At 45.8% G+C, this 26060-nt stretch overlaps 2 protein-coding genes across 4 annotated transcripts; both read left to right on the top strand.

Moving 5' to 3' along the window:
- The first annotated feature begins 4340 nt into the window (after positions 1–4340).
- On the top strand, positions 4341–8124 carry rom1b (retinal outer segment membrane protein 1b). Its single transcript, XM_067248105.1, has 6 exons — positions 4341–4490; positions 5746–5988; positions 6362–6549; positions 6837–7083; positions 7599–7763; positions 8053–8124. The coding sequence occupies exons 1-6, from the start codon at positions 4341–4343 to the stop codon at positions 8122–8124; spliced, it is 1065 nt and encodes a 354-aa protein (XP_067104206.1).
- Positions 8125–9852: 1728 nt separating this feature from the next.
- Positions 9853–24484, top strand: ccdc88b (coiled-coil domain containing 88B). Of its 3 annotated transcripts, none has more exons than XM_067248346.1 (28): positions 9853–10024; positions 10673–10824; positions 10959–11067; positions 12340–12409; positions 12705–12763; positions 12854–12937; positions 13097–13237; positions 13408–13553; positions 13650–13731; positions 13975–14133; positions 14788–14934; positions 15058–15250; positions 15385–15500; positions 15733–15804; positions 15933–16682; positions 17396–17575; positions 17814–18154; positions 18377–18536; positions 18646–19014; positions 19363–19524; positions 20338–20615; positions 21007–21150; positions 21947–22133; positions 22528–22673; positions 22855–22959; positions 23142–23290; positions 23747–24097; positions 24265–24484. In XM_067248346.1, exons 1-28 carry the CDS (start codon positions 9965–9967, stop codon positions 24297–24299), a joined length of 4947 nt encoding a protein of 1648 aa, XP_067104447.1. In that variant the 5' UTR covers positions 9853–9964; the 3' UTR covers positions 24300–24484. The 3 variants fall into 3 exon arrangements, with proteins under 3 accessions (XP_067104447.1, XP_067104446.1, XP_067104448.1); XM_067248345.1 differs by having other exon boundaries at positions 15058–15262; XM_067248347.1 differs by lacking the exons at positions 9853–10024; positions 10673–10824 and having other exon boundaries at positions 10966–11067; positions 12344–12409; positions 15058–15262.
- Positions 24485–26060: the final 1576 nt, after the last annotated feature.

Genomic DNA, 26060 nt, shown 5'->3' with positions numbered 1-26060 from the left:
GGGGATGGGAGGAAGGAAAGGCAATGGAAGAACGAGGGGGGAGGGGGGGTGAGCGGGGTGGGGGGTGAGGGGGTGGGGGCCATGTCGTAGCCAGTTGTTTACAACTGACACTTTAGGATTTTAGTAGACCCTGATTCAGAGCAATTTACAATCAAGTGGGTGAACACTGAGATCACAAGCATGGCAACACAGTCACAAGCGAAATACACATAGCACAAACATGGTGTCTGTGTGAACGTTTAAAGAACTGCATTGGTAACTCATGAACAAGATGGTGGCATTGTCAGTGGTATAAATCAGGCATTGAGAAACCCCCCTTATCTGTGTGACGTACTCAGCATACTTTCAAGTCAATTGGGTAAACACCCATATGTCATAGTTTCTTCTGAAACAAGAGAGGAGGAGGGATAGAGGGAAAGAACAATGACACAAGGCTGGATTAAGAGGAAAAGTTTTGAAAGTTTCAAATCTTCTTTCTTCTTTTGTGTGTTTCCCCCCCGACAGTATCTAGCAGAGTAGCAGACCTATAATCATATATAACATTTGTACATATATAAACATTTATATCAAGTGTATGAGGAGTACATTCTTTAATTTCCAACAACCTACTCTGAAAGCTAAACTATGCTTGTTTACATGTAACAAGAGGCACTGCTCTTTGATAGTTTTGTAAGTTACCAAACCCATCTTAAGAGTGAGTCACAAAATCTATATATATTTAGTTGGTATATATTCAACAACAAAATGTATATACAGTTTGACTTGACGCAATCAACACAAACCATGAATGCTATGCTATATCCCTGTAGAATGAGAGTCTTAGCAGTGAACGGAAGTACATGATTCAGCGAATCAGCCAGCTGAGTGAAGAACTGGAGAACGCCCACAAGACCATTACCTCCTTGGAGAACATCAATGTGAGCACAGTGCCACCTACTGACCAAAACACTAAACAATACTATGGTTATGATGCCTGGTGTGCAATGTTTGTGTGCAACAGAAACCTCTGTTCCTCCTGCAATGCCAGCATTATCGACTGCCTAGAACATTCTTTGTGGTCGCATTGAACACTTTTCTATAATAGTTGTCTTTGGGTGTGTGGGGCAAAACTATTTTGTTGTTTTGTTTCTTTACATAAGGACCAACGTGCATTCTAGAATCTCTCCTACAATGTGTTCTTGCTGTAAAATACTTGCATAATGTAAATGACTTCAGTGAACTTTCATCATTCCCAGGTTCCCAGTCTGATCAAGGAGCTGATCGAGAAGCACCTTAAAGCTCCAGAGGCCGTACAGAAGTTCCTGCAGGCTGCCACACCAACTAACCAGTCCACTCCCGCTCACAAACCAGACGTCCAGTCAGCACCTCTGAATGTGGAGGGGATGTCACACGATTGGTCAGGAGGAGGGCAGAGACAGTCAGAGGTGGTGCAGCAGAGGGTCACTGCCTTCCTGCCTTGGAAACAAGAAGGTAGTGGAGGCGAGGAGGGAGGCATTAGGGTTAACTCCGCCCCTAACTCTCACGAGTTGCCCTTTTCAGTGGCTGACATCAGCCTAGCCATCTATAGAAAGGTGGCCGCCAACCATGCTGAGCTCAGGCCTGTCTTACCCCAGACCTGTCACCCCTCCGTGGTCATGGACCACCACGGTGACTGCCCTCCCAACCCTTACCCTATGGCGGGTGTCAAGGGGAGGGAGGTATTCGGGGGGAAGGTCCGAGCAGCTGAGGTGGAGCAGGTTACCTTGGACATGTCCTACCTGTCAGCTCAGAGGATCCTCGATGATTTCATGCACCAGCTGACGATCCCGGAGGAGGAGGATGGCAGGAGGCAGGACTGCGATGGTGGGGACTGTAATCTGTAAACCCAGTGTGATTCAATAACCCAGTTATATATTCCAAAACACTTTCAAATACTTTTGATGTGCTTAAAGGAGCTTGTCTCTAGTAGAGCAAGCCCAAAGTGCAAGGCCAAAACCCACACTTCAGGTTGTCTGACGCTAAGCGTGAACAGGGCACTTGTTCCATTTCAGTTCCCATTGTTGGACAAATGTAAGATAATTATGTTATGATGATAGTTTATATAAAGATTTGCACCAAAGAGATTTAATCATTTGAATTATATTACTCTAACCCAGATGTTCATGACAGTATATATCTAGTTTTGAACTTTTAGAACGTTTAGAAAGGCTAACAGGGCCATGTAGCATCAATGAGAGTGACATCATTGTAGCTATTTATTCTACCATCTCCCCTATCGATATCTGTTTTTGTGTTCTGTGATTAAATTGTGTATTGACTTGCCATTGTACATTAGTATCTTAAGTATGCTTATGTATGTATTGTTTATCCTTTAGTCAAACAAATTGTTTTTGCCATTTTATGCATTATTTATTTTGATAGTGACAGTTGTGAGACAAGAAAGGCAGGGAGCGAGAGGGGATGACATGCAGGAAATGGGCCTGACTGGAATTGAATGGAAACTGGGCCTGTGCTGTTGTGCGGTAAGATCTCAGCATGTCATACCCTCTTTACATGGTGAGCCTCTTTTTCTCCCAAAATCGAGCTAAATTTATACAAAAATGGGACAGAAAAATGTTGTTGCTTGTACATGTGTAAATGGATATATCTCAACACCATCCATCCAGCAACTACTCCAAATGAAGTGTTTTATTCCAAAACAACTTTTTATTCAATGAGATTCTTTTCTCTCTACTAAAATGTATTCCTAAATATCTTCATGACAAATACTGTTTCGTCTTCAGGGAGAATGTAATTACCCTTGGCTGTTGATCTATTGTAGCACATAAAAAGCAATACCGATTCCTTCCCCCAAACATTATGACTGCTATTCTTTTTTAGTTTATGCAAGTCATTTTTTATAATGTGGAAATAGCATTTTGGAATTAAACAATTTGTATGAGCTGTATGTGCGGTGATATTAGTAAATGATGCCAATCCACACAGTTTGTAGGTGCATCTGTATAACAGCAACAACAGTACCCCCAAACACTGTTCATGTAGTAGATCTGTAAAGGACCCAATAAAGGATTGAACAGACATTGTCAGAGTCCCATTTTCTGGCCCAAAAGACCTTCTTCACCCCACACCTCACCCTCTCCCCCGCTATTTGTTTCTACCCCTCCCTCTCTGCTACTTCTTTCTACACACGTCTCCTGTAGAACCCCCCCCCCCCCCCCTTGTCTTTGTCTTCACTTCCCTAGCACCCTCATGGCTTTCATAAATCCTCATAACAGTCATAAATCCCTCTATCGCCTTCCTCCTCTACCCTTTATCTCTCAATCTCCAATCTCCCCCTACAAGCCCAGTGCCTTCATAAATCCCAACAACCATCGTAAATTGCCTTTTTCTCTTCCCCCTCTCCCCCCCAACCAAACTGCCCACCATCACCCCACCCCCAGTCTTCTCCCTGCCTGTCCCGCAGACTCATATCAGTCATAACAGTCCTCCCCCCTTCCCCCTCCCCCAGCCTGTCTGCTCTGCCATGAAGGCCCTGTGCTGTACAGGTTTGCTGATCAGACACTGGCCTGCTTTCCCATTGGTGCTTCAGGCCTAATAGGATCCCAGGGATCTGGTATGGGGGGGGATTACCTGGCCAAACCATCGACATTGGCCAGTCTGTGTCCTCCAACCATGGGTGCAGCAGTTTAGGGGTGCACCGACACACACCCAGATCAGAGGGGTTCCATCTTTCCTTCACACACACACACACAGTGGGGTCGTTGCCGGAGGTCAAGTGAACTTTGAGGGTAGGCGGTTGTGGCCCGACATCACTGAAGGACTTGAAGATAGGGATTGCGATTCATCCAGCGAAGGAAGCGGATAATGTAAAGTTTTTATGTTTTTCATTAATTCAATTATTTTCCTCTGATATTATTATTTTTTGCTTCTACATTCTGATTGGATTATCAAAACGTTTTTGTGAATTTCTTCAATTCACTTGAAAGTGTTTTTTGGATTATCGTCTAAACCCAATCCTGCCCTTCAAAGGATCTTACTTCTTATCTCATCCTCCAGGAACAACTTAGAGGAGCTCAACCCCATAATAACCAACAGCGCATCACAGACAGGCCTCAGAGTGACCACGACAACAACCTTCCCGTGACCTAAACTCCGACACAAAGCTACAAGACACCTTGAAGAATCACAGTTCACCTCAGAAACCCACTGTCTCCATCCTCTCTCCTCCTCCACGTTCTCATCCACCCTTCCACCCCTTACATCCCCACTACCTAGCCCTTTCCCCTCTTGTTTTCCTCACCCCTTGCCTCTCGTCCTCTACCGTGAGCGGGCTCTGCTGGGTGTGGTGGTGAGAGAGAGCCATGGCCCTGTTAAAAATGCAGTTTCCCCTGCACCGGCGCGTGCGTCTGGCCCAGGGTCTGTGGCTGATTTCCTGGGTGACTGTCCTGGCCGGGGCCTTTACCTTCAGCCTGGGCGTCTACCTAAAGACGGAGCTTCTCCGCAGGGCTGAGGTATGAGGGGGCATTGGGGTAGGATCTAAATACATACATACTAGGCTACACACACAGCACATAGACAGAGATGTGTAACCCTACAACACACAACAGGAAAGTGCTTTATTCATCCATGGGGGGGATATTGTATGTATTATACAGTACATATTTCAAACGATCCATAAAAACTCAATACACAGACATATACTTGCAAATCCATGTATGCACTCATACACTCAAGTGATTACACTTTGTCTTGCACACTCACTCACTCACACACACACACACACACACACACACACACACACACACACACACACACACACACACACACACACACACACACACACACACACACACACACACATAGATACAGCTGTCTTTTCCACCTGTGTGTGTTGGGTCAATGCCAGAGAGTGGCTCTGACAGTAAATGTGCATACATGGGCTTGTTTGTGTTCTCTTAGTTGTTTGCGATCCCCAGAGAAAGTCATGCTTTTAAAATGAGATAAGATTAATGTTATAACCTCCTTAGAAATTCAATGAAGGATTGATTACTGATAGCTTCAATAAGAGCCTCTTGGGGAAGATCAATGGTTTCCATGGAGCTACAGGAAATTCCCCAATGACAATAGCCTCTCACTGGGTGTGAATGATTTCCGATATGGAGGCTGGATTCTGACAAGTCCTGACATGGTTGTAGGGGCTGGAATTGAATCAATCCCAGGTTGAGATTAGAAATGATTAGTGTCTGATGAATTAAAACAAAATTTAATACAATCTGTATCTCCTTTAGAACCCTTCTCTTCAGGGAGGACCTTTATTCTTTGTCTAAGTCATTATGTATTCTGTGTCTATGTCTAAGCCACATACCATAATAATCAAGTTATTATATTACTAAGGCTACCAAGAATATTCAGTTTGGATTTCTCTGGTACAAGGCTAAAGTGAGCACAAAAGAGATTGAAACCACTCGCGCTAACATTTACTGGGATTGATTTTTTCAGGCTACATGGTGCAGCATACACAATACAGCACAAGACAGTACAATCCATTATAATGTCATTCAATACGATTTGCTCTGATTCAATGCAATACATTATAATACAATACAACAATGCACACCAAGATACATTATAACATGACTATTTCTTTACATCATGTTATGTTACTGCAACGTAAGTTACTGTACACTATAATTCAAAAACTTAGACTAGACCAGGAAGCTACTGTATGTGATCACATAACCACATAGTTGCCCTTTGTCTTTTAAGGTGATGGACAACACAGAGATCCATGTGGTCCCCAACATCCTGATGCTGGTGGGTCTGGCATCTATAGGAAACTATATGTTTGCCGGGCGCATCTGCCAGGACTCTCTGGATCCTTCCCGCTTCCCTCGCTGGAAGCCCTTCCTGCTGCCCTGGTTTGGCTTGTCGATGCTGCTGTGTGCTCACTTAATTTCTGCTGTGGTGCTCAGCTACGCCCTGCAGGGTAGCCTGGAGGAGTCACTCAAGGTGGGGCTGGGGGGAGACGTTTTGTATGGGGCTAGAGCAATGAAGGTGATGATTTAGTGACCAAATGCAAAGTGCTCAAAAGCCTTAAACTAATGTCCATTTGATAACGATCATGAAAATGTGCTTTGGGTGGGATTGTTATGTTCCAAAATAAAAAGTATTAAGATGACAAAAATGACTAACTTTACTGACCTTCAATACTGGAAAACTCTCTCTCTTTCTCTTTCATACCCCCCTCTCTCTCACTCACTCACTCACTCACTCACTCACTCTCTCTCTCTCTCTCTCTCTCTCTCTCTCTCTCTCTCTCTCTCTCTCTCTCTCTCTCTCTCTCTCTCTCTCTCTTTCTCTCTCTCTCTCTCTCTCTCTGCAGGTCGGGCTGAGGAATGGTATCCGGTTCTACCGGGACACGGATGTCCCGGGCCGTTGCTTTCAGAAGGAGACCATTGATCGCCTACAGATGGACCTTAGGTGCTGCGGCAACACCAACTACAGAGACTGGTTTGAGGTCCAGTGGATCAGCAGCCGCTACCTGGACTTTACCTCCAAGGAAGTAAAGGAGTGAGTGAGAGGGGAAGGGAGGATGAGAGAGGGGAGGGGAGGGAGTGAGAATACAGTAAAGTGAAGAAAGACTTAGTGAGAGTTTGGGGAAGAAGAGAACAGAAAGAGACAAGAAGGAGGGATGAAAAAGGAAATGAGGAGTTGATGAGCTATGTGGTTAACGGTCATAGCTGACTTTCAACACTGTTACACGTCAGAGCATAGATCGTTTTGACCATTTACTTTCAACCCTTCCCTTTTCCTTCACTCTCTTTCTTTATTTCCTCTCGCTCCTTTCTCGTCTCTAGTCGCGTGCGGAGTAATGTGGATGGGCGTTACCTGATGGACGGGGTCCCATTTAGCTGCTGTAACCCTTCTTCGCCACGTCCATGCCTGCAGGAACACCTGACCGACAACTCCGCCCACTTCAACTATGAGCACCAATCAGAGGAACTGAACCTATACAACCGAGGCTGCAGACAGGCTCTGGTGGATTACTACATGGGCCTAATGAACACCATTGGTCCTGGCATCCTGTCTGTTATCTCCGTGCAGGTAAACACATACATTATATACCTGCACATTCACAGACACACAGGGTCGAACTCACACAGGCACAGTAACAAGTACACACGCACACATAGCAACGCTGGCAGAAGTACACAATCTTCATTAAGATTGTATCTGAGATCAATTCAATTGATTACTGTTTTTAATTTATACCAATTACCAACCCTAGGGGCACATGGAATATGTTCCAAACAGAGGTTATGAACCAGTGACCCAGTACGTCATTCAATGTGTCATTTCATGAACAACACATAAAGTGTGAGGTTGGATCAATACCCCCTAATGAGGCTGCAGTTCAATTCTCCTGGCCTTCCTCGGAAACCGCCCTTCATTTAGGCTCCCTCGTAAACGTCAGTGGAATAGACTGCGTCCAGAAGACAAATATTTGAGGAAAGCCATAGATTTTAGACGGGCCATAGCTAGAAGTACATTGTTTGGCTCTTTTTACTCCATGTTATGAACTCTTGACCACTGACTCTCTGTTGTCATGGTGAGCGCAGATAACGGTGATAGTGAGCCTGCGGTACCTGCAGACAGCTATGGAGGGCGCGGCCGAACTGGAGAACCCAGAGGACGAGAGTGTGGGCTACATCCTTGAGAAGGGAGTCAAGGAGACCGTGACCGATTTCAAGGGCGCATTCTTCAATCTGCTGCAGCCTGGCTCGGTGAGTTCGACAAATGCCTTGGTTCACTTTCAATCATTTAGTGCTCAGACTTGAATCCCTTTCAGTTTAGTATTATAGGGGAGTATTAGCAAAGCTAATGCACGTCAGATCCCATTTTAGGCCCCATGAAGTCATCCATATATTCCCTTTTTCTTTCTATCCCTTTCTTCCTTTCTTTCTTTCTGTCTTTCTTTCTGTCTGTCTTTCTTTCTGTCTGTCTGTCTTTCTTTCTTTCTGTCTGTCTTTCTGTCTTTCTGTCTTTCTGTCTGTCTTTCTTTCTTTCTTTCAGGTGGAGGTGGCCCCTGAGGCTGCAGAGGTGGAAAATGTTGAGAAGGCAACATCCCCGCCCGCATCCAGCTAAACGAAAGACCAACTACAAAAAAGGGGGCAGAGAAAGCTGGCATGGGTGGGAAGGTGCGGTTGGGGCAGGGGTGGATGGGGTGGGGGGGCTGGGGGTGGGGGTGGGTGGGTAGGGGGTGGGGGTGACGTGTGTCTGAGGCCTCTTTGTTCTCTGACCTCATGGTGTGTTGGACACATGGAAGCACCTGCTATTCATACTCCACTGATGAGACAGCCACTGTGACACATGGCCAATGCAAACAGGCTCTGTTCCAATGACACTCAAGCGCCCTCTGTGCAAGTGTTCTAGAACCCAAGAACGTTGTAGAACTCAGTGCTCTTTGGGCAATGTGGTGGTCAGTCCAACGGGCGGAGTGTGAATACTGTGTAAAGGGGTTTATAAGCCCACATGAGATCAAGAATAAACAAGGTCGAGACACAGATCTGACACGTTACCAAGATGAACCAATGAAGATATACACACACTGATCCCCATAAACAATGTACTGTCCACACAAACAAACATTTACCAAACAACCATGTTATGCAAGCACTCACACATAGAAGACCCATATGCACACAAACATGCATGCATACATGCTCTTTGGAGCATACATTTTGATTCAACTGATCTGAAATGGGACCAATTAAAAATTCAATTCACACTGGCAATGTAACTGTCACCCTTCATGTTCTGTATAATTCTCATTCATTCCTATTCACTAGTAGGCATAGCATTTGTGATTGCAATGCTTTCTAACATATAAAGTTCGCAAAATGCATAAAAGGTATTAAAGTTAGACATTTTTAACTGCTTTGTGGTGTTGTCTCCTTTTGTATTGAATGATGTGGGTCATTTCAATTCAACCAGAGGAATTGGATCAAGTGGGCACGTGTGTGTGTGTGTGATGACTATGTAATTCAATATGACAACATGAAGCCGTGTGGAAGTACAATGTCATCTGGTCCACTCTGAAACCCTCATACAATCTCATAATCCTAACATGAATAATCCTATAACTGCTGCACCAGCATGTCTACACCCAGTAACACTGGGAAGATACAAATCACCACAACAATTGACTATTAAGGGACGAAGAGAAATAAACCACAACAAAAAGCATGACAGCATCCACCATCATCCCCACATATTACAGTTTTACTAAATTAAAAACATAGCAGGCCTAAGTGATCACTCAGCTGACCAAAGATTTTGTGAGTTATTTCCTAGATTAGTGGAACAAGTAGTATTCCGAGTGTGTTCTATAAATATGTTAATCAATGTATTTGTATTTTTTTACAAAATATTTATTTTTTCAAAGAAAAGCACACTGAGAATCCACCAGATGTCACCAAGGCGCAACTTATTAGACTTGCTGTAAAGACCACAGTAGGACTGGTATTTGAGTACCAAATATCCAGACACCTCGTTCTGGAGGACTTGACTCACAACTCACGACATCACTAGTGAGAAAACATAAAAGTCAAAATGTGCATCACTTAGTTTCCGTTTAGTTGTCGCCCTCTAGATAGAAAGCTGGGTGGTTTTGTGGAAACAAATGAACTGGTAAAGGTGTCAGTGAGTGTATCAGGAAGAAACCCACACACTGCAACGTGCGCTTGTTCAAATTCCGGTGTGGTTTTGCAATGTGCTCACCAACAGCAACAAGCTCAAGTGAAATAGAGGAAGGGAGTGGAACATAAAATGTCAAACCACTACTGGCTTGACACAAGATGGGCTCTCTATTAAGTATGTCAATGGCCATACAACTTTGATGTTAGCTGTAATTTATTTACTTACTTATTATCTACTTACTTAATGTATACGTTGATATTCATTTTTGTATTTCTATACGGCAACGATGGACTCTAACGTAATGGACTTAATAGAAGAATTTATGGAGAGTGCGTTGGTGCGTTGGGTAGGTGGACTTCAGTCAAATCACTTTCACCTAGATGTAAACCAAGATCAAAATAATTTAATACTGTTGCTTTTCCTTTAAGGGACACATTGCCTTAAGAAGTGTTAATTGTTTAAACACAAACAACTTGTATCCTTCTCTTGCTTATTGTGTAGATTTGACCTATCCTGAGAACAGCAGCCTATATGTAGTTGTCCTGATTCCATCAAGAATCGGATGGTCATGGCAATAATGCATTATTTAGTAAGTTATGAGGAGTGCAACATTAGAAAACATCCAACTTCTCCTTTTGATGCGATGGCTTCTCCTGTGTTCCATCAGGGACGTGCCTCTCCCCCACCCAGTACTCTGTCACTTCCTACTCTGTCAACGCTGTGCCTCAAGTTAACACCATCTCTGGTTTCACTGATCTAAACAAATAAACAACAACAATTCTTTATGTTGCCTGCAATTGGATCTCTTCAAGGACTCTGATACTATTATTGACCCTCATTGTTTAAGCTCCTAGTGGTTTCAAGGGAATATCGTTTTTTCTTCAAGGATCTTGTCTCAGAGCACCACTTAAGATTTGTTTCACATTCACATTCTCTCTGGTATACTTCTTCTGAAGTGTCTGTCTTTAAAGTCATTTCCCCCCTCCCCTCCCAGGTGCAGCTCTTTGAAAGTGTTGTGCCGAGGGAAGAGGAAGGCATTCCTCTTTACAGTCAGTACATGGAGGTCAACTCCAACTCCCAGAATTCCCAGGACCGTTACCTGAGACTGACCAATGGGATCTTTCTGAATGAGGTCATGAGGGTCATGTGAGTTCACACACCATGGAGGATCCCGATCCCACTAATAATAAAATTGTGATTATGCACATGGTTGATTTGTGAAATGTGTTTATTTCTATATGAGGTCTAAAAATAGATTAATTATAATGTGTCTGTTCTAGTGACCCTAACCCCAAGATGGAACACCTGTACCACAGCCAGAACCATGACCAGATGCTCTGCGTCCAGAACTTCTCCATCCTCAACAGACATCTCAGAGTTTACTACCAGGTAATCTTGTTCTTTATGTTTCTCTGAACAAACTTCTGGGGGACTCTATTGATTCTTTGTTCTGAAAACAGGGGTGGTTGGCCAGCCTCAGTCTAGAAGTGTTGAAGGGTTGACATGACACACCATCTTTCTTGTCAGACTTGAGATTTATTTGTTTATTTTAGTGGCGAGACAAACCAGACGTACCAGATAACAGGATACAAAAACACACACAAACAACCACTTGAATCAGGAAAGTGAATGAAAGAAACATCCATTATAATTATTACAAATTTGATGCAAAACAAATTACAAATTGTGGTATAAAGATAAAAAAAGGTTATTACAGAGAAAAACAAGGAAAAATCTAAATCAGTTTGTCAGTTACGTCTTTGACGTGATTCATTCAGCCAACTCTTCATTCAGAAATATTGTAATAAGGTACTTAAGCACTTAATAATTGGCGTGAATTCACTTATGCTGTGCAGCTGAATATATATATATTTACTGTTCGTCCTAAGAAGTGGGTTCACCGCCATTGCTGAGAGGACTTTCTTTCTCACGTTTTTTTTCCCTGTGGTTCCACTTCCCCCTCTGCATTTCCTGGTCACACGGACCCTGCAAAAACCTTCAGCCTCTGACAGTGCAGTGTGATCACGACAGCCTCGCTTCTAAAGTCTGTGGCCTGACAACCTCTACCAAATATAGAGGCAGCACTACTAACAGTAGATGCAGGCGGGAACACACACGCACACGTTCTATCAGATTCCGTCATTTGAACTGATGAATCTCCTCAAGCCCCAGCTAAAGAATACAGGAGATGTGCTCGATTTTGGTTGTGTTTAAGATGCACGCATTTCCGGTTCATATCCCTCCAATCAATCACACGTCTAGTCACTGCTCTTGTAACACAAGGACACTGTATTGATTTCCTTTTGCCATTTTAGGAGAAAGAACACTTGCAACCCAATGTCCCAGTGAACCATTTTCAGGTCATATAAAACTCTATTGGGTGCAATTTGAAAACTGGTTCCTTCTTTTAGGGACAAATTAATCACCTTTCTTTCTGAGAGTGTAACCTGCAGACCATACTTGACCTGATGACTGACAGGTCATGTTTATACCCTTAATTGTGCTGTCCGGTGGGAGAGATTGTGGAAAGTTTTGTAATACAACAAAGGCCAGCCATTGTATGCTTGAATCACATTAATCCCTTAGGCCAGCGATGAAAGAGAGAAACAAGTTTGTTTCATTATCTCTCTGTCTCTCTGCCCCTCTCATTATTTCCATCAGGAAGACTTACAGCAGTTGATTTTAATGCCTCTGCCAAATATTGCTATTTTGGGTCAGGACCCCCTAACTGGTAAGAAGCACCATTATACTGTCAATGGAGTTCCTCTGAAATTAATCTTAAATACCTTCAAACATATACCTTTAGTATAGTTTGATGACGGATTTAAGTTTTAAGATTCCTATATGTTTAATGTATGCACCTTTCTGCCAAAGTAAATTACTTGTCTGTGCAAACTTTCATGGCGATTAAAACCATTTCCGATTCTGATTCTGATTCTTCTGAACATCTTTAAATGTCTTGTCCAAAAACCTCAGTATACTCAGCTTGAGTTCTCCTGTGTGTGTGTGTGTGTGTGTGAGGACAGAGGCAGCAGTAGAGGAGTTGAGGAGACTGCTGCTGCTGCTACTTGGCTGTGCTGTGCAGGTGACGTCACACACACACAAGAGTGTATACACACACGTAAATATCCAATCATTAATATGACTCACAGAGTACTTTGTATTTTCCACACAGTGTGAGAAAAAAGAAACATTCATACAACAGATCCAGTCCCTGGATATTGAGACTCAAACAGCCATCGCCACCTGTATACAAGAGGTTAGTCATTCCCTTGGCCTGTCTGTAAACGCAGATCTCAACTCTATCAACGCCGTACATGTATCTTTCTTTCTTCGTTCTCTATCTGCCATTTTGTGCCAGGTTCATTGACACACATTGATTTCACCATAGAGAGGTGTGAATCTGCTCTCCCATCAGGTCACCCAGGACCCCCGTATGGTGCTGCCCCTGCAGTGGGAGGAGCTAGGAGGGCTGGATGGGGCGGAGCTACAGGTGCTGTTTGTCTCCATGGCCAGACAGATACAAGAGCTGCTGGCGCAGAGAGACACTCACCTGGAGGTACACACACAATACACGCACACACAATACACACACACAAGCGCGCACACACACACACACACACATACACACGCACACACAGGCAGACCCACACAAAAACGTGATTCAGAAACGTAACATCCCGCCCTCCATCTGTCTGTTACTCCTGTTGCCTTCCACGCCTTTCTCAGAGGATAGCAGTGCTGTGTAGGGAGCGGGAAGCACCGGCGGAGTCTGACACGGTGCCTCCAGGTGGTCACATAGAAGAAGTACCCCAGGGCCTGGCAGTCCAGCTGGCAGACAGCAGGGCTAAGCTACGCCGACTCAAACAAGAGCTGTAAGTGTGTGTAAGTGTGTACAGTGTGTACAGTGTGTACAGTGTGTGTGTGTGTGGAGATTTTCACAGCAATAACAACATGAGTAATGTTTCTAGGGAAGACAAAGGAGACCAACTAATGGATTACCAACAGGAAGTCCACACTATGGAGGACCAGCTTAAGAAACTGCAGAAGGAGGTAATTCTTAGTGAGACATTTTACACGCGTTACATTCAATTTCCTGAACTTCAAATATAGAAACAATTTCGCTCATAAAATGAATCTGACTGTTCTGATCCACATGTTACCTCACCCTCTGTTCATTGATGATTGTGTGTGTGTGCGTGCGCGTGCATGTGTGTGTGTGTGCGTATGTGCGTGTGTGTGTGCGTGTGTGTGCGTGTGTGTGTGCGTGTGTGTGTGCGTGCTTCGCCCCAACAGAACCGCTCCCTGAACAGCGAGGTGCGTGGCATGCGAGCGCTGCGTGACGAGCTGGACTGCCTCCGTGAGCGAGCGGGCCGAGCCGAACAGCTCCAGACGGAGCTTCAGAGCACCAAACACAGGCTCCGCAGCCTGGACCTCACCCGCACGCAGCTCAAGGTACTGCAACGCACCACCAGCTACAAACCACACCAGAGACTGTGAGCCACTACTACACAAATAAAGGCAGCCAAACCCACACACTAACTAGAAAGGTAATGACAGCAAAAGCGTACGACCACTAACTGTCATACAGTGTAAATATAAACTTACGTACCTTGAATGACATCTGTCAGTTTACTACTTATGGTTTCTAAAGTTTCCACTCCTCAGGGGTCATTTACATTTTCAACTAAAAGGTCAATGTCAATTCACATCAATGTGTGAATTGAAAACCCCTCATGTAAACAAACGGCACATTGGAGTGGATTTGCTCTGTATGCGAGGTTAAAACCCTAATTGGAGGACAACAATGAGGAAAGCTCCTCATCATGGTTCTGTAGCCCACAGATAAAGCAAAGCCCTCTTGTCTCCCCTGATGGTATGTGCAGAGGAAAATCCATAGTCAATTACGCCTCGTCTCTCACGCTCGTAACGATTCTGCTGGGTGTCTCAGGCGTTGCTGGTGTACGTGTGGGGTTGGCTTGTCTGGGATGAAAAAACATATTCATAAATGAAAGAAACCATAAATTCACTTGACTGAGTTTTCGAGAACTTGTTTTCCCTGGTTAGTATTTGGTGAGTGAGTGTGTGTTTGTGTGTTGCCCCCTGCAGGAGCAACAGCAGCTGTGTGTGGCGCTGCAGGAGACTCGGGCTCTGCTGGAGGAGCAGCTATCAGACGCCCGCGCCCGCTGCTCCTGCCTGCGGGAGCTGGAGAGGGACAATCTACTGCTGCGCCAGAGACTCATGGACATGGAAGGGGTAGGGATTTAAAAGTGTTTTCTTGGGTGTGTTTCATACATTATAGTCTTTATATGTGTGTGTGTGTGTGTGTGTGATGGCAGTAGCACAGGCAGACGAGTATAACATATTATGTGTGTGTAGGAGCGGGATACAGAGAGGCAGCGGGTTGATGAACTGTTGGAGATGAACATGGGACTGGAGGTCGAGCTTCGCCACAATCACAACAACATCGGCAGCCAAGGACCAATGAGACTCGCTCGACATTTCCACCAATCAGAGGATGTCGAGTCTGACGAGGAGCCAAGCCAAATGAGCCAATCAGATGAAATGATCGGTCCGTCAGCCGGTTTGTTTATCGTCAATTAAGTTAAATTAAGAGTACATTTAATTGAGTTGTCTGAATTTGAATAACAAACACATTTCTCTTCCTCCATCTTCATCCCCCCCTTTCCCCCCTCTGTCTTTCAGACTTGAAGCCTCTGAGTGTGGAAGTGGGGGAAGCCTCTTCGCTGAGGCTCCTGGGAGCCGAGAAGGAGAACGCGGAGCTGAGGAGACGCCTGGAGAGCCTTCAGGCTGAGCAGGAGGTCAGGGGACGCGGGTGTCTGTCAGTCTGTCAAAATTATCTGCTTTTAAGAGTCTGAAAGGTTCGGGGGTTAAGACACTGTGGTTGGATTGCAGTTCAATTGCAAGTGAATACATGCCATTAGAATGTCGGGACGACAAACATTAGGGTTAAATTCGTGTTACTCACTCAAAAGTGTGAGCAAAGCGGAAGAAAAATCCAACATTGAAAGAAACGACCGTTATGCATTGTAGGAGGCTGATTCACTGGACGTGAAGGAGGAGCTGGCTAGTTTGGAGGCAGAGCATAGGAATACACTGAGGGAGGTGAGAGTACATGGTTCATGGAAGTTACATCACAGTTGTACCCAAAAGACGGTCAATCTATACGGACTCAGCCGCATGTCAATCACATCATATTATATCTCTGTCTGTTCTCCCTGTTCACTTCTCAGTTTCAGAATTTGAAAAACGAGAACGCAACCTTGAAACAACGTTTGGACCTTTTGACGAAAAAACAGCAACACCAAGAAGAGAAGGCAGAGCAGGGGGAGAAAGTAGCCTTGGTGGAGAAGGAAGAGATCGAGGGAAAGACAAAGAGAGGAGTCCTAGGTTCTGAGTCTTCCAGGGGAGAGGGGGAGGGAACGGGGCGAAGAGTGGAGGAGGACGAGAGAGGCGCAGACGTCATAATGACCCAGAGGGAGGCTGGCGTCGGGGAGGAGATTGGCCAGGTGGAAAAGAGAGAGGGTGAGGAAGAGGAGGAAGAGGTGAGGCCCCAAACACGAGGAGAAGCAGAGGGACAGAAAGAAAAAGAGAGAGCGTCAAAAGAGACAACCAACGCTCCGAACGAGACTGAAGAACATCTTGAGAAAGGAGACACCATGAGAGATCAGACACCTCCCACTAGTTCTACCTCCTCTACCCCCAAAATGGTGGAGACGAAGGAAGCGACGAAAGAGAAGATAGAGGAACAACCTCCATGTGCCCTTCCTGGTCCTGATGTGGAGCACCTGTCCTCCCAGCTCCACGACGCCCAGGAGGAGGCTGAGAGGCAGGCCACATTAGCCCAGGACCTGCGCACCAAACTGGGGGAGCAGAGCAGGAAAGCCTGGGAGGCCGAGCAGAGACTGGTGCTCCTGGAGGCCGAGGGGCAGAGGCTGAGGAAGGCCACGGAGAACCTCGGGGAGGCCAGGAGACAAATAGAGGTATGGGGAGAATGAAGCAATGGATTAATTAAAGTTGGGTCCCTCACTAATGGACTAGTAAATGTATCCAGAAAACAGGTTGTGCTGCCCTTAGTCTCACATCCAAGGTCCAGGTTCTTTTGTACAGATGTTCTTTATTGCGCTGACAAAGACAGACACCAAAACACCGTAGAACTATGCAGAAATGAATAAAATACATACAGCAATCAATCATACGTTCATAAACACTTAAATGTTATTAAAATAATAACCAAACAAAACGCAACATAACACTTTTGCCTGCTTGTGGACTAAGAGTGGATGGATATACAGCTTGCACCATCTTCTCCAATTTGCTCAACCTTAGCTAACTTAAACACGCGGACATCAATTATTTTATACGCTCAACAGGAAGTGACATACCACATGTATGATAGCTCAAAATGCCACATAGTGGAGAAACAACTTGTGAATGCAATTACACAGGTTAACAAGTCAAACCATGTTTTACTCTGTCAGTATTAAATCAACAGTAGGTGTTGGTCAATCAGTCTATCCCTTTTTGTTCATCCATCCATCCACCCACCAACCTCACTATCAATCCATCTATCAATCCACTCACCAAATCGTACTTCCACCTACACATCCATCATTCTTCTACGTCATCCAGCTACCCCTTCATCAGTCCATTCTCTTGTCTGTCCATGTTGTGTGTGTGTGTGTGTGTGTGTCAGGTGCTGCAGTCGGAGAGTCTTCACATGGAGGAGGAGCTGTGTCGCCTGCGCAGCCAGGCGGAGCTCCTGAGGATGCAGGCCAGCGTCATCGCCACGCTGGAGAGCGAGCGAGCCTCCCTGGAGAGAGAGAGGGAGACGCTGCGTGGATCCATGGACACGCTGCGCGGCGCCCAGCGCAAGGTGACACACACACACATGCTTGCACACACACACACTGTAATATTCAAGGACTACACACAAACAGCACCCTGCACTAAAATACAATACATACTGCAGTTACATCATCTCCTTCAACTGCAATTTATAGGCACTGTGTAAAATTCATTACAATGCACGAAACCTCCATTAACCTTTGGTAGTGCAGGAAATATTTAACATTTCTGAATGGTGTGTTCCTGAATGCATACCTACTTGATAGGGGGACCAACTGGAGCTGACTATCCAATCACTGAGGACGGAGCTGGAACGCCAGGGGAGGAGCCTGGAAGCCTCACGGCACCGGGAGGAGCAGCTGGAGGCGGAGCTAAGAGAGTCTGCCTTGGAAGCAGAATCGCTGGGCAGGGGGCGGGACCAGGCGCTGTTGGAGGCCTCGCGGTTGGAGCAGGAGAAGGAGGCTTGTCAGAGCGACCTGGACAGCCAACGGAAAGAGCAGAGGCAGAGGGAGAGGGAGGCGGCCAGACTGAGACAACAACTACAGAGCACCGCCTCCGCCCTGGAGCATAGCAACCAGAGAGCCTGCAGCCTGGAGACTGAACACAGGTCAAACACACACACACACACACACACACACACACACAGAAACACAGACACACACAGAGAGAAACACACAGACACACTGAAACACACATACATTAAGCCAAGAGGCTTGCACCACTTTCATCTGAGAGATTATCAATATGTACACATATTGTGTCTAATTGTGACACTACTGAATACTGTACACTACTGTAAATAGTGTGGTTTATGTCTCTACCTCTGTAGACGTGTGTGTCAAGAGCTGTCTCAGTCTAAGGAGATCTGTACTCAGCTGCAAGACCTGGAAAAGGAGCTTGGCTCTCGACTGAATAGCCTGGAAAAGGACAACATGCAGCTTAAGGAGCAAAACACAGAGGCTCAAGCAAAGATGAACACTCTGATCGAGGTTAGTGTGTGCTTGTGTGTGTCTTTCTCTTCTTCTGTCCAGTGATTCAAACACTATGAGTTATATATACCTTATAAATTATAATGAACTCCAACTTGTTGGCTCCTAGGAACTGGCCAATGAGAAGGCAGACATGAAGGAATTGTCGAATGAAGTTGCAAGACTGAACCAGGAACTGGGAAGAATGGAGGGCGAATTAATAACAGCAACTGACGCTCTCCTCCGATCAGAAAAGAGAAAACGAAGTTCAGAAGTCGATGCTATCCCCCTGGACCAGACTTCCCAAGGCCTCTCTCTCACACGCACACCGTCAGAACCACACACACATCCTCACACACTGCAGGCCGTCTCCAGTGAGCAGGCTGAGGAGGACCTATCTGAACCCAACCAGGGTCGCCACCGTTCAGCCCACTTGAATGCAGGAGCGGATAAGGCGAACTGGCCTGTGAACAAACGACTGATAGACCTAGAAAGAGAGGTGTGTGTGTGTGGGAGGAGGGGGGGTCAACTTATTTGACTCTTAAACTGTCAACACACAGTCTGCGTTTTTCCGTAATGCCAGTTATTCTTCCTAGTTTAGTGGGTGTAAACAGATGACATGATCTTTCGTTCCGACTGCTGGAGGGCTTTTAGAGGTGTGCACCCTGCCTCTCCTGACTTGATTTTCATAATCCCTTTATTTCTGGGGGATGTACTCATGTAATGCTCTCATGCTTCCTCACAGTCTGTTGCCTGACTCACTCCCTCGCCACCCTGCTTCCTCTTCTCTCGCATGTGTGCGCGTGTGTTTTGTATGCGTGTGTGTCTGTGTGTGTGTGTGAATCAGAATGCATCTGTGTGTGCCGAGCGCGTGGTGCTGCTCTCCCAGCTGTCCCAGTTCCAGTCAGCGTCCAGTCATCTGAGGGAGCAGGTGGACAGCCTGCACAGACACTCAGTGAGCCTGCAAGACACCTGCAACCAGCTGCAGACAGTCAACACTCAGTTACAGGTACACCACACCACACACTCAGTTATAGGTACACCACACACTCAGTTACAGGTACACCACACCACACACTCAGTTACAGGTACACCACACCACACACTCAGTTACAGGTACACCACACACTCAGCTACAGGTACACCACACACTCAGTTACAGGTACACCACACCACACACTCAGTTACAGGTACACCACACACTCAGCTACAGGTACACCACACACTCAGCTACAGGTACACCACACCACACACTCAGCTACAGGTACACCACACCACACACTCAGTTACAGGTACACCACACACTCAGCTACAGGTACACCACACACTCAGTTACAGGTACACCACACCACACACTCAGTTACAGGTACACCACACACTCAGTTACAGGTACACCACACACTCAGTTACAGGTACACCACACACTCAGTTACAGGTACACCACACCACACACTCAGTTACAGGTACACCACACACTCAGTTACAGGTACACCACACCACATACTCAGCTACAGGTACACCACACCACACACTCAGTTACAGGTACACCACACACTCAGTTACAGGTACACCACACACTCAGTTACAGGTACACCACACACTCAGTTACAGGTACACCACACACTCAGTTACAGGTACACCACACACTCAGTTACAGGTACACCACACACTCAGCTACAGGTACACTCCACAGCACGCACTCCACTTTTCATGAAGACCAAGAACTGTGAGTCTAAGTTTCGTCTATGTTCAGGTGTTTCTTGACTGAGCTAATTCGTTATTGTAAAAGAAATGCCTTTATTTCGCACACTCACATACACAGGTGGAGCAGGCGTCTCTGAGCTCCCAGCATGCAGCGCTGTTGGCGAGGTGCAGCGAGAGCGAGGCCAGGTGTGCCACCTTGGAGGCGGAGGCGAAGGTGTGGTCCAGGGAGCGGGAGGAATCATTGGCCAGGATGGAGGGTACGAGGCGGGACCACGAGCGAATGACAGCTCTGCAGCAGAGGCAGGAGGCGGAGCTAGAGGAGCTGCTGGAGAAACAGCGGCTCCTGAAGAGCAGCAACCGTAACCTGGAGACGCAACACAGAGAGCTGGAGGGGAGGTACGGACAGGAAGTGTGCCTGGGGGAGAGAGAGCCCTAGTGAAGCTTGGGCTCTCTGGGGGTGGACAGCATCGTTTTATGAGTCTTCTCTGTGAGGAGAATGTGCCCGTTTTTAACTTTCCTTCCACTCATCCCACACACATGGAGTGACACAGGAGCGTGGTACACTCTTGCAAACTTAAATGTATGCAAGCATGCACACCCAGATGCACACAGGACATTTGGACACATTCCTAATCACTTCCGATGAGAATAGAATAGTCTTTAGGATTAGTGGAGATTGGATATTGCACCAGCACACTCTAGCTAGGTGGACCAGATATAACATATACTTCTCTCTATGTATGCGTGTGTGTGTGTTTGTTTGTGTGTCTACTTATGTGATCTTCAGGTATCAGAAGCTTCTTGAGGGGAAAGCCCAACTGGAGGAGAAAGAAAAAGACATGATGATGGAGAGAGAGAAGATGGATGGAGAGATCCAGAAGCAAGCAGAAAGAGAAAGAGAACTAGGGAGACTGAAAGAAGAGAACGAGAGGTAACTGACTTCTGGGTTAAATTCCCAATGGCTTTACAGGGGTGTCTATGACAAGGCCGTAGCCATGGAGTCAACATTGGGGGGGGAGAAATGTTCTGGGGTCTGAGGGTCCCCCCCTGAGAACTTTTTACGTTTAGTTATGAATATGAATATCATTTGTTATGATAATTTTGGACAGCGTGCATGGTTGCCTGTCGTAGCGTAGAACATTTATATATTTTTTATATCAATATTTTTGGGGGGGTTGTGTGTCCCCCAAAATATATTATGATTACGGCCCTGGTCTATGGAACAAAATGTTTAAATACAGATAGGTTAGTTACCGCCTAACATAATTCTTAGACAAACAATTGCCTAAAATAGTTAGAAATATCAGCATGTTTACATACATGGATCAACAATTTGTTATCTTATATCTTAAATCTTATAAACAAATGCTTACAAATATATATTTTTTATGGGTTTGTTTTCCTGGCTGCTGGAAAAGTAGAAGAAGTGAGTAAAGGTTTGCATTGTTTTCTGCTACAACCCACATGAACGAGGCGAGGAAAGGGGCTGCTGGCGACATATCACGCTATTGTTATTCAAAGCTACAACCACTAGAGGCTGTAGGTGTTGTGGCTGCAGGTTTAGCGTTCATTCCGCACTGTGACATATCGTCATGGCGATGTTACGTTAGGGTGGTGTTGTCAGACCCCCAGAGGATGTACGGGTGGCTGAAAGTGGCTAGGGGAGTGGCTACAGGTGTGATGTTGTTTGGTGTTGTGACACATCCTGTGGTTGTGCTGTGCTCCAGGCTGCGGGGCCAGCAGAGGGAGTGGGCCCAGGCCCAGACAGAGCTGCTGGCCCAGGGCAGTGTTCTGCGGGGCGAGCTGAGTGCTGCCCAGCTGGAGAGGACCCGTCTGGAGGGAGAGATCAGCACCCTGAGGGAGAACAACCAGAGTCTGGATCTGTTTAACGTCCGCCTCAACAGCCAGTACCAGGTCAGAACACACCCACAGACACACAACACACACAAACACTGACAAACACCCAGGTGATGAAGTAGACATGCAAGCACGAGATACACACAGACATACACACAAATAAATAGGTAGAGCAAACATACAGACACTAAAAGGCTGACAATAAGCGATTCAGAAGTTGTTTTTACACTGGCTGACCACCCGTCCTCTAACGATTACAAAAATGAAAATTCCCCTCACTACAGTCATCTAGCAAGTGCTGCAAATTAGGAAACACCGACACACTCACTCGTATGTTTACACAAACACAAACTGATTGACTTGATATTTCCCCCGTCGGTGGTTACTTGAGATGAATTTGAAACCCTTAGGCTTTGTGTGTGTGCGTGCCTGTGTGTTGGGGTTTCCATAGTTACTGACTCAACTGAAGGGGAACATGGAAGAGGAGAACCGCCACCTGGTGGAGCAGAACCAGGTTCTGTCCAAGGACAACCGAGCTCTGCTGGAACAGAGTCTAGAGCGCCGAGACCAACACCACTCTCAGCAGAGAGAGTGCCAGTCAGTACACACACACACATGCACAGACATGCATAATGGTTGTTTTAATCTTCTCATCCCCTTCGTCTAATAAACAAGAGTGGGCTAACAGGCAGGGATCTATGGACAAACAGCCATGTAAAATTAAACACATTTTTCTTGCATTTCTCACCCCCATATTTTTCTTCCCCTCTCTCCCCAGGGAGAAGCTGAGCGAGCTGCGCAGAGAGAAACAGAAGCTGGTGGAGAAGATCATGGATCAGTATAGAGTTCTAGAGCCTGGTGTCCCTGTGCTCAGCAAGGCCAAGTAAACACACACACCTAGCTAGGTCGAAACATACAGCGCGGAGAAACATCGACCTACTGCTTGAGCATTCCTACCTTCCCTGCCCATCTCTCACTCTTTCCCCATTTTCATCTCCACCTCTTTAATTATCCCTTTTCTTCTTCTCCTGTACCCCTCTGGTACACCTCCCCCACTGCCTTCAGGAAGTCCAACTGGATAGCAGACAGGATGAAGAAGCTGATCAAGCCTAAAGGTGGAGGAGCAGGGAGGGAGGGCCGTGCTTTGTACTACGCTGCTGGGAGTGTGGAGAACCTGGCAGACGCTGTGGAAGACGCACACTCCACTCAGCCTGGTGAGACTACTCATGAAGTCTGTTTGTCCAGCTCCCTCACACCTGTGCAGTCTCTCGTCTCAGGCAAATACAGACTCACATACAGTACGCAAACATCACCACAAACATCACACTCAGTATATATATATATATATATATATATATATATATATATGTGTATTGATATTATTAAAACACACACATATAATATATGTGTTTATATACAAATTTAACACTAAACGAAATATCTGGTCTAGACCAAAAGTAATCCAAGGCTGCATGGAATTGATTCCATAGTTTTTTTGTTTTAAATGTTTGATGAAAATATGCTACCTAAAGGAAGGATTTTTAATGGATTCCAGAGTTTGTTGGACCAGTTTGCCTAACGATAGTAGAGAAGGAAGACTCCAGCCTTGCATCTAATCTGTATCGAATCTGTCTAAATATGGATGCCATTCCCCCCTCTTCCCCCCCTAGACCCCCGCAGTGCACCAGGCTCCCCCTCCCCCCTCCGGAGGGTTCCCTCTCAACCCGAGTCTGACGGGGAGGCAGGAGGAGGTGACACCGGCACCAGGGTGCGTTCATCCATGGGACGCCGCAAACTGGGCTCCCGCCACGGGTGGGGGCTGGGCCTGGCGAGGGGGGCAGTGGGAGTGTCTCAGTCCTTCAGCACCGGAGACCAGAAGACCCCGCCCCGCCTGCGCTTACGCTCCACCAACACCGGGTCCACTGTCATCTGGGAGGGATACAACAGCCCGCTGGCCTCGTCCCCCAGGAAGGACACACCCAGCACCAGTCAGGAGAACCTGACAGAGGAGGGAGGGAAAGGTAACGAGAGGCGAGGAGGAGGACGAGGGAAATATGGATTGGAAGAGAAGTAGATGGGAGGACATGGGTTGGAGAAGGGAGGGGGATTTGCAGGAAGGTAACTAGATTTAGTCACACTACGGGCCAACAGTCAAGTCAAATACGCTTTTCTGTCTCTCCCTTTTTAGAAGTTAAGCCTAATGATGAAAAACCGACAGAGTGAGAGTGCAAACAACCGTTCGCATGATCTGCAGACACCGTGATGATCACCCTCTCCAAACGCATTTGATCCACATACACACAGGGATTTGAAGAAACCATTAACATGTGGATGCAAATTGCCTGACACAGTATTTTGAATGCACTTGAAATAAACATTTTGTACTGTGTGATGACACTGAGATGGTCCCCTCGTTTCAGAAATTGCAGTTATGTGAATAATGCTGTTATCTTCTTAACAATGGGACTGCAAGTAGAGTTGGTACAGAATAGTGGACAAATGAAATATACATGTAACAGTAGAATACTTTGCTAGACCTTGGGTGATGTTCCTCCCCATCTTCCTTGTCCAACATATGTCAGTGTACATCTTCATATGTGCACATACGTACACACCCATGTGCAGATGAGCTGGTTTCTCTCTCAAACGATGGAGTTCATTATGCATCGAGAATCCACACTGATATGATGTACGTTGCCTGCATCCAAGACAAAGGGCACATCCGCCTTTCAGGGTGAGATGACGAGATAAAGAGGGAGGGATTGAAGAGGAGTAGTTGGAGTGACATGGAAGATAAAAGCAGAGAGAGAGCCTTATTTTGGCCCCCCATCACTGGTGAATTATGATTCACAGATGACAAATGGAACGCTAATACAATTCATGAATTATGTAGTTGTCATGGTAACATTCATCAAAACTCGACCCATCTCCATACAAAGTGTTTGTGAAATTGAGATGCAGTGAATTTGGCTGTGCATGCGTGTTTCTGAGTAAAAGGGATGGATGATATTGTTGCTCCCATTCAAAGTAGGCAGCAATCAGACACCTCCATACAGAGTTCAAAATGATGTATGACTTTTGGGGGTCCCCTAAAATGTTATCATCAAAACTTCTATTCTTTTAAGACTATTTTGGTATCCTGGAATTAGAAAATGTTGAACAATCACATAAAAAACATGTTTTGTGAGATTATTATGGGGGGACCCTGTGGATTTATTGAGGGTCAGATCCCCCCCCCCCACACACACACACAAACAATTCACCTCATTTTGAACCCTGCCTCCAGACATACGATAAGGTTGGAGAAAGTAAAAAGGGGGAAGATAGTAAAAACAATAGGTCTGATTATTATTCATGTTTCATATAAGGAATGATAGAATGGGGTATGGAACCCACAGGTCGTCTCAAAACCTCGGTCTCTGTTAGTCCGTTTGGGTCGTTAATAATTGAGCAGAAGAGTGGAATGATTCCATCAGTGGGCAATCTCTTCTGGATAAATCTTTCTCTTCTTCTCCCTCCCTCAATATCAGGACCATTATCTCTCCGCTCACTTTTCCTCTCCCCTTCTTTCCTTCTCTCCTCTCTCCATCCTCACTCTTGTCTCTCAATTTCAGTCTGCCCCGTTCCCTCTCCACCCCTCTTCCCACGCACTCCCTCCTTTTCTGGCGTCTGTCAGCCTTGCCTTACTATTAAAGTTTCATGTCTGGGCTTCTCCAGCTAAAGACCCTCCAGACACCAGTCAGACCACTGTACTACCAGTCCTCACTGCAGTTGGACCTGAGGCTGCAAACAGCCACAGTCTGTTTGATTTAGTTCTCTCAGCCTGCTGTGAAGGCAGGGTTGACACTGGAGCTCATTAGTGAGATCGTTCCATTGGTCGCACTGCATGATCTTCAAGGTATAAATCAAAATCCAAAGACCTTGAAAGAGCTTTCCACCCCAGGTAAAGACAAGTGTAACTATTTGTCTTGACTTTCAAGTACT

The sequence above is a fragment of the Osmerus mordax genome, chromosome 12 (genome assembly GCF_038355195.1).
Source record: "Osmerus mordax isolate fOsmMor3 chromosome 12, fOsmMor3.pri, whole genome shotgun sequence".
NCBI classification, from domain to species: Eukaryota; Metazoa; Chordata; class Actinopteri; order Osmeriformes; family Osmeridae; genus Osmerus; species Osmerus mordax.
This window is presented reverse-complemented; position numbering and strand designations above follow the sequence as displayed.

Coding starts and splice junctions, on each gene's coding strand:
- rom1b (XM_067248105.1), top strand. CDS start 4,341: ATGGCCCTGTTAAAAATGCAGTTTCCCCTGCACCGGCGCGTGCGTCTG. Junction 4,491..5,745: donor AGCTTCTCCGCAGGGCTGAG/GTATGAGGGGGC, acceptor TTGTCTTTTAAG/GTGATGGACAACACAGAGAT. Junction 7,764..8,052: donor ATCTGCTGCAGCCTGGCTCG/GTGAGTTCGACA, acceptor TCTTTCTTTCAG/GTGGAGGTGGCCCCTGAGGC.
- ccdc88b (XM_067248345.1), top strand. CDS start 9,965: ATGGACTCTAACGTAATGGACTTAATAGAAGAATTTATGGAGAGTGCG. Junction 15,805..15,932: donor ATAGGAATACACTGAGGGAG/GTGAGAGTACAT, acceptor TTCACTTCTCAG/TTTCAGAATTTGAAAAACGA. Junction 22,960..23,141: donor CCTGTGCTCAGCAAGGCCAA/GTAAACACACAC, acceptor CACTGCCTTCAG/GAAGTCCAACTGGATAGCAG.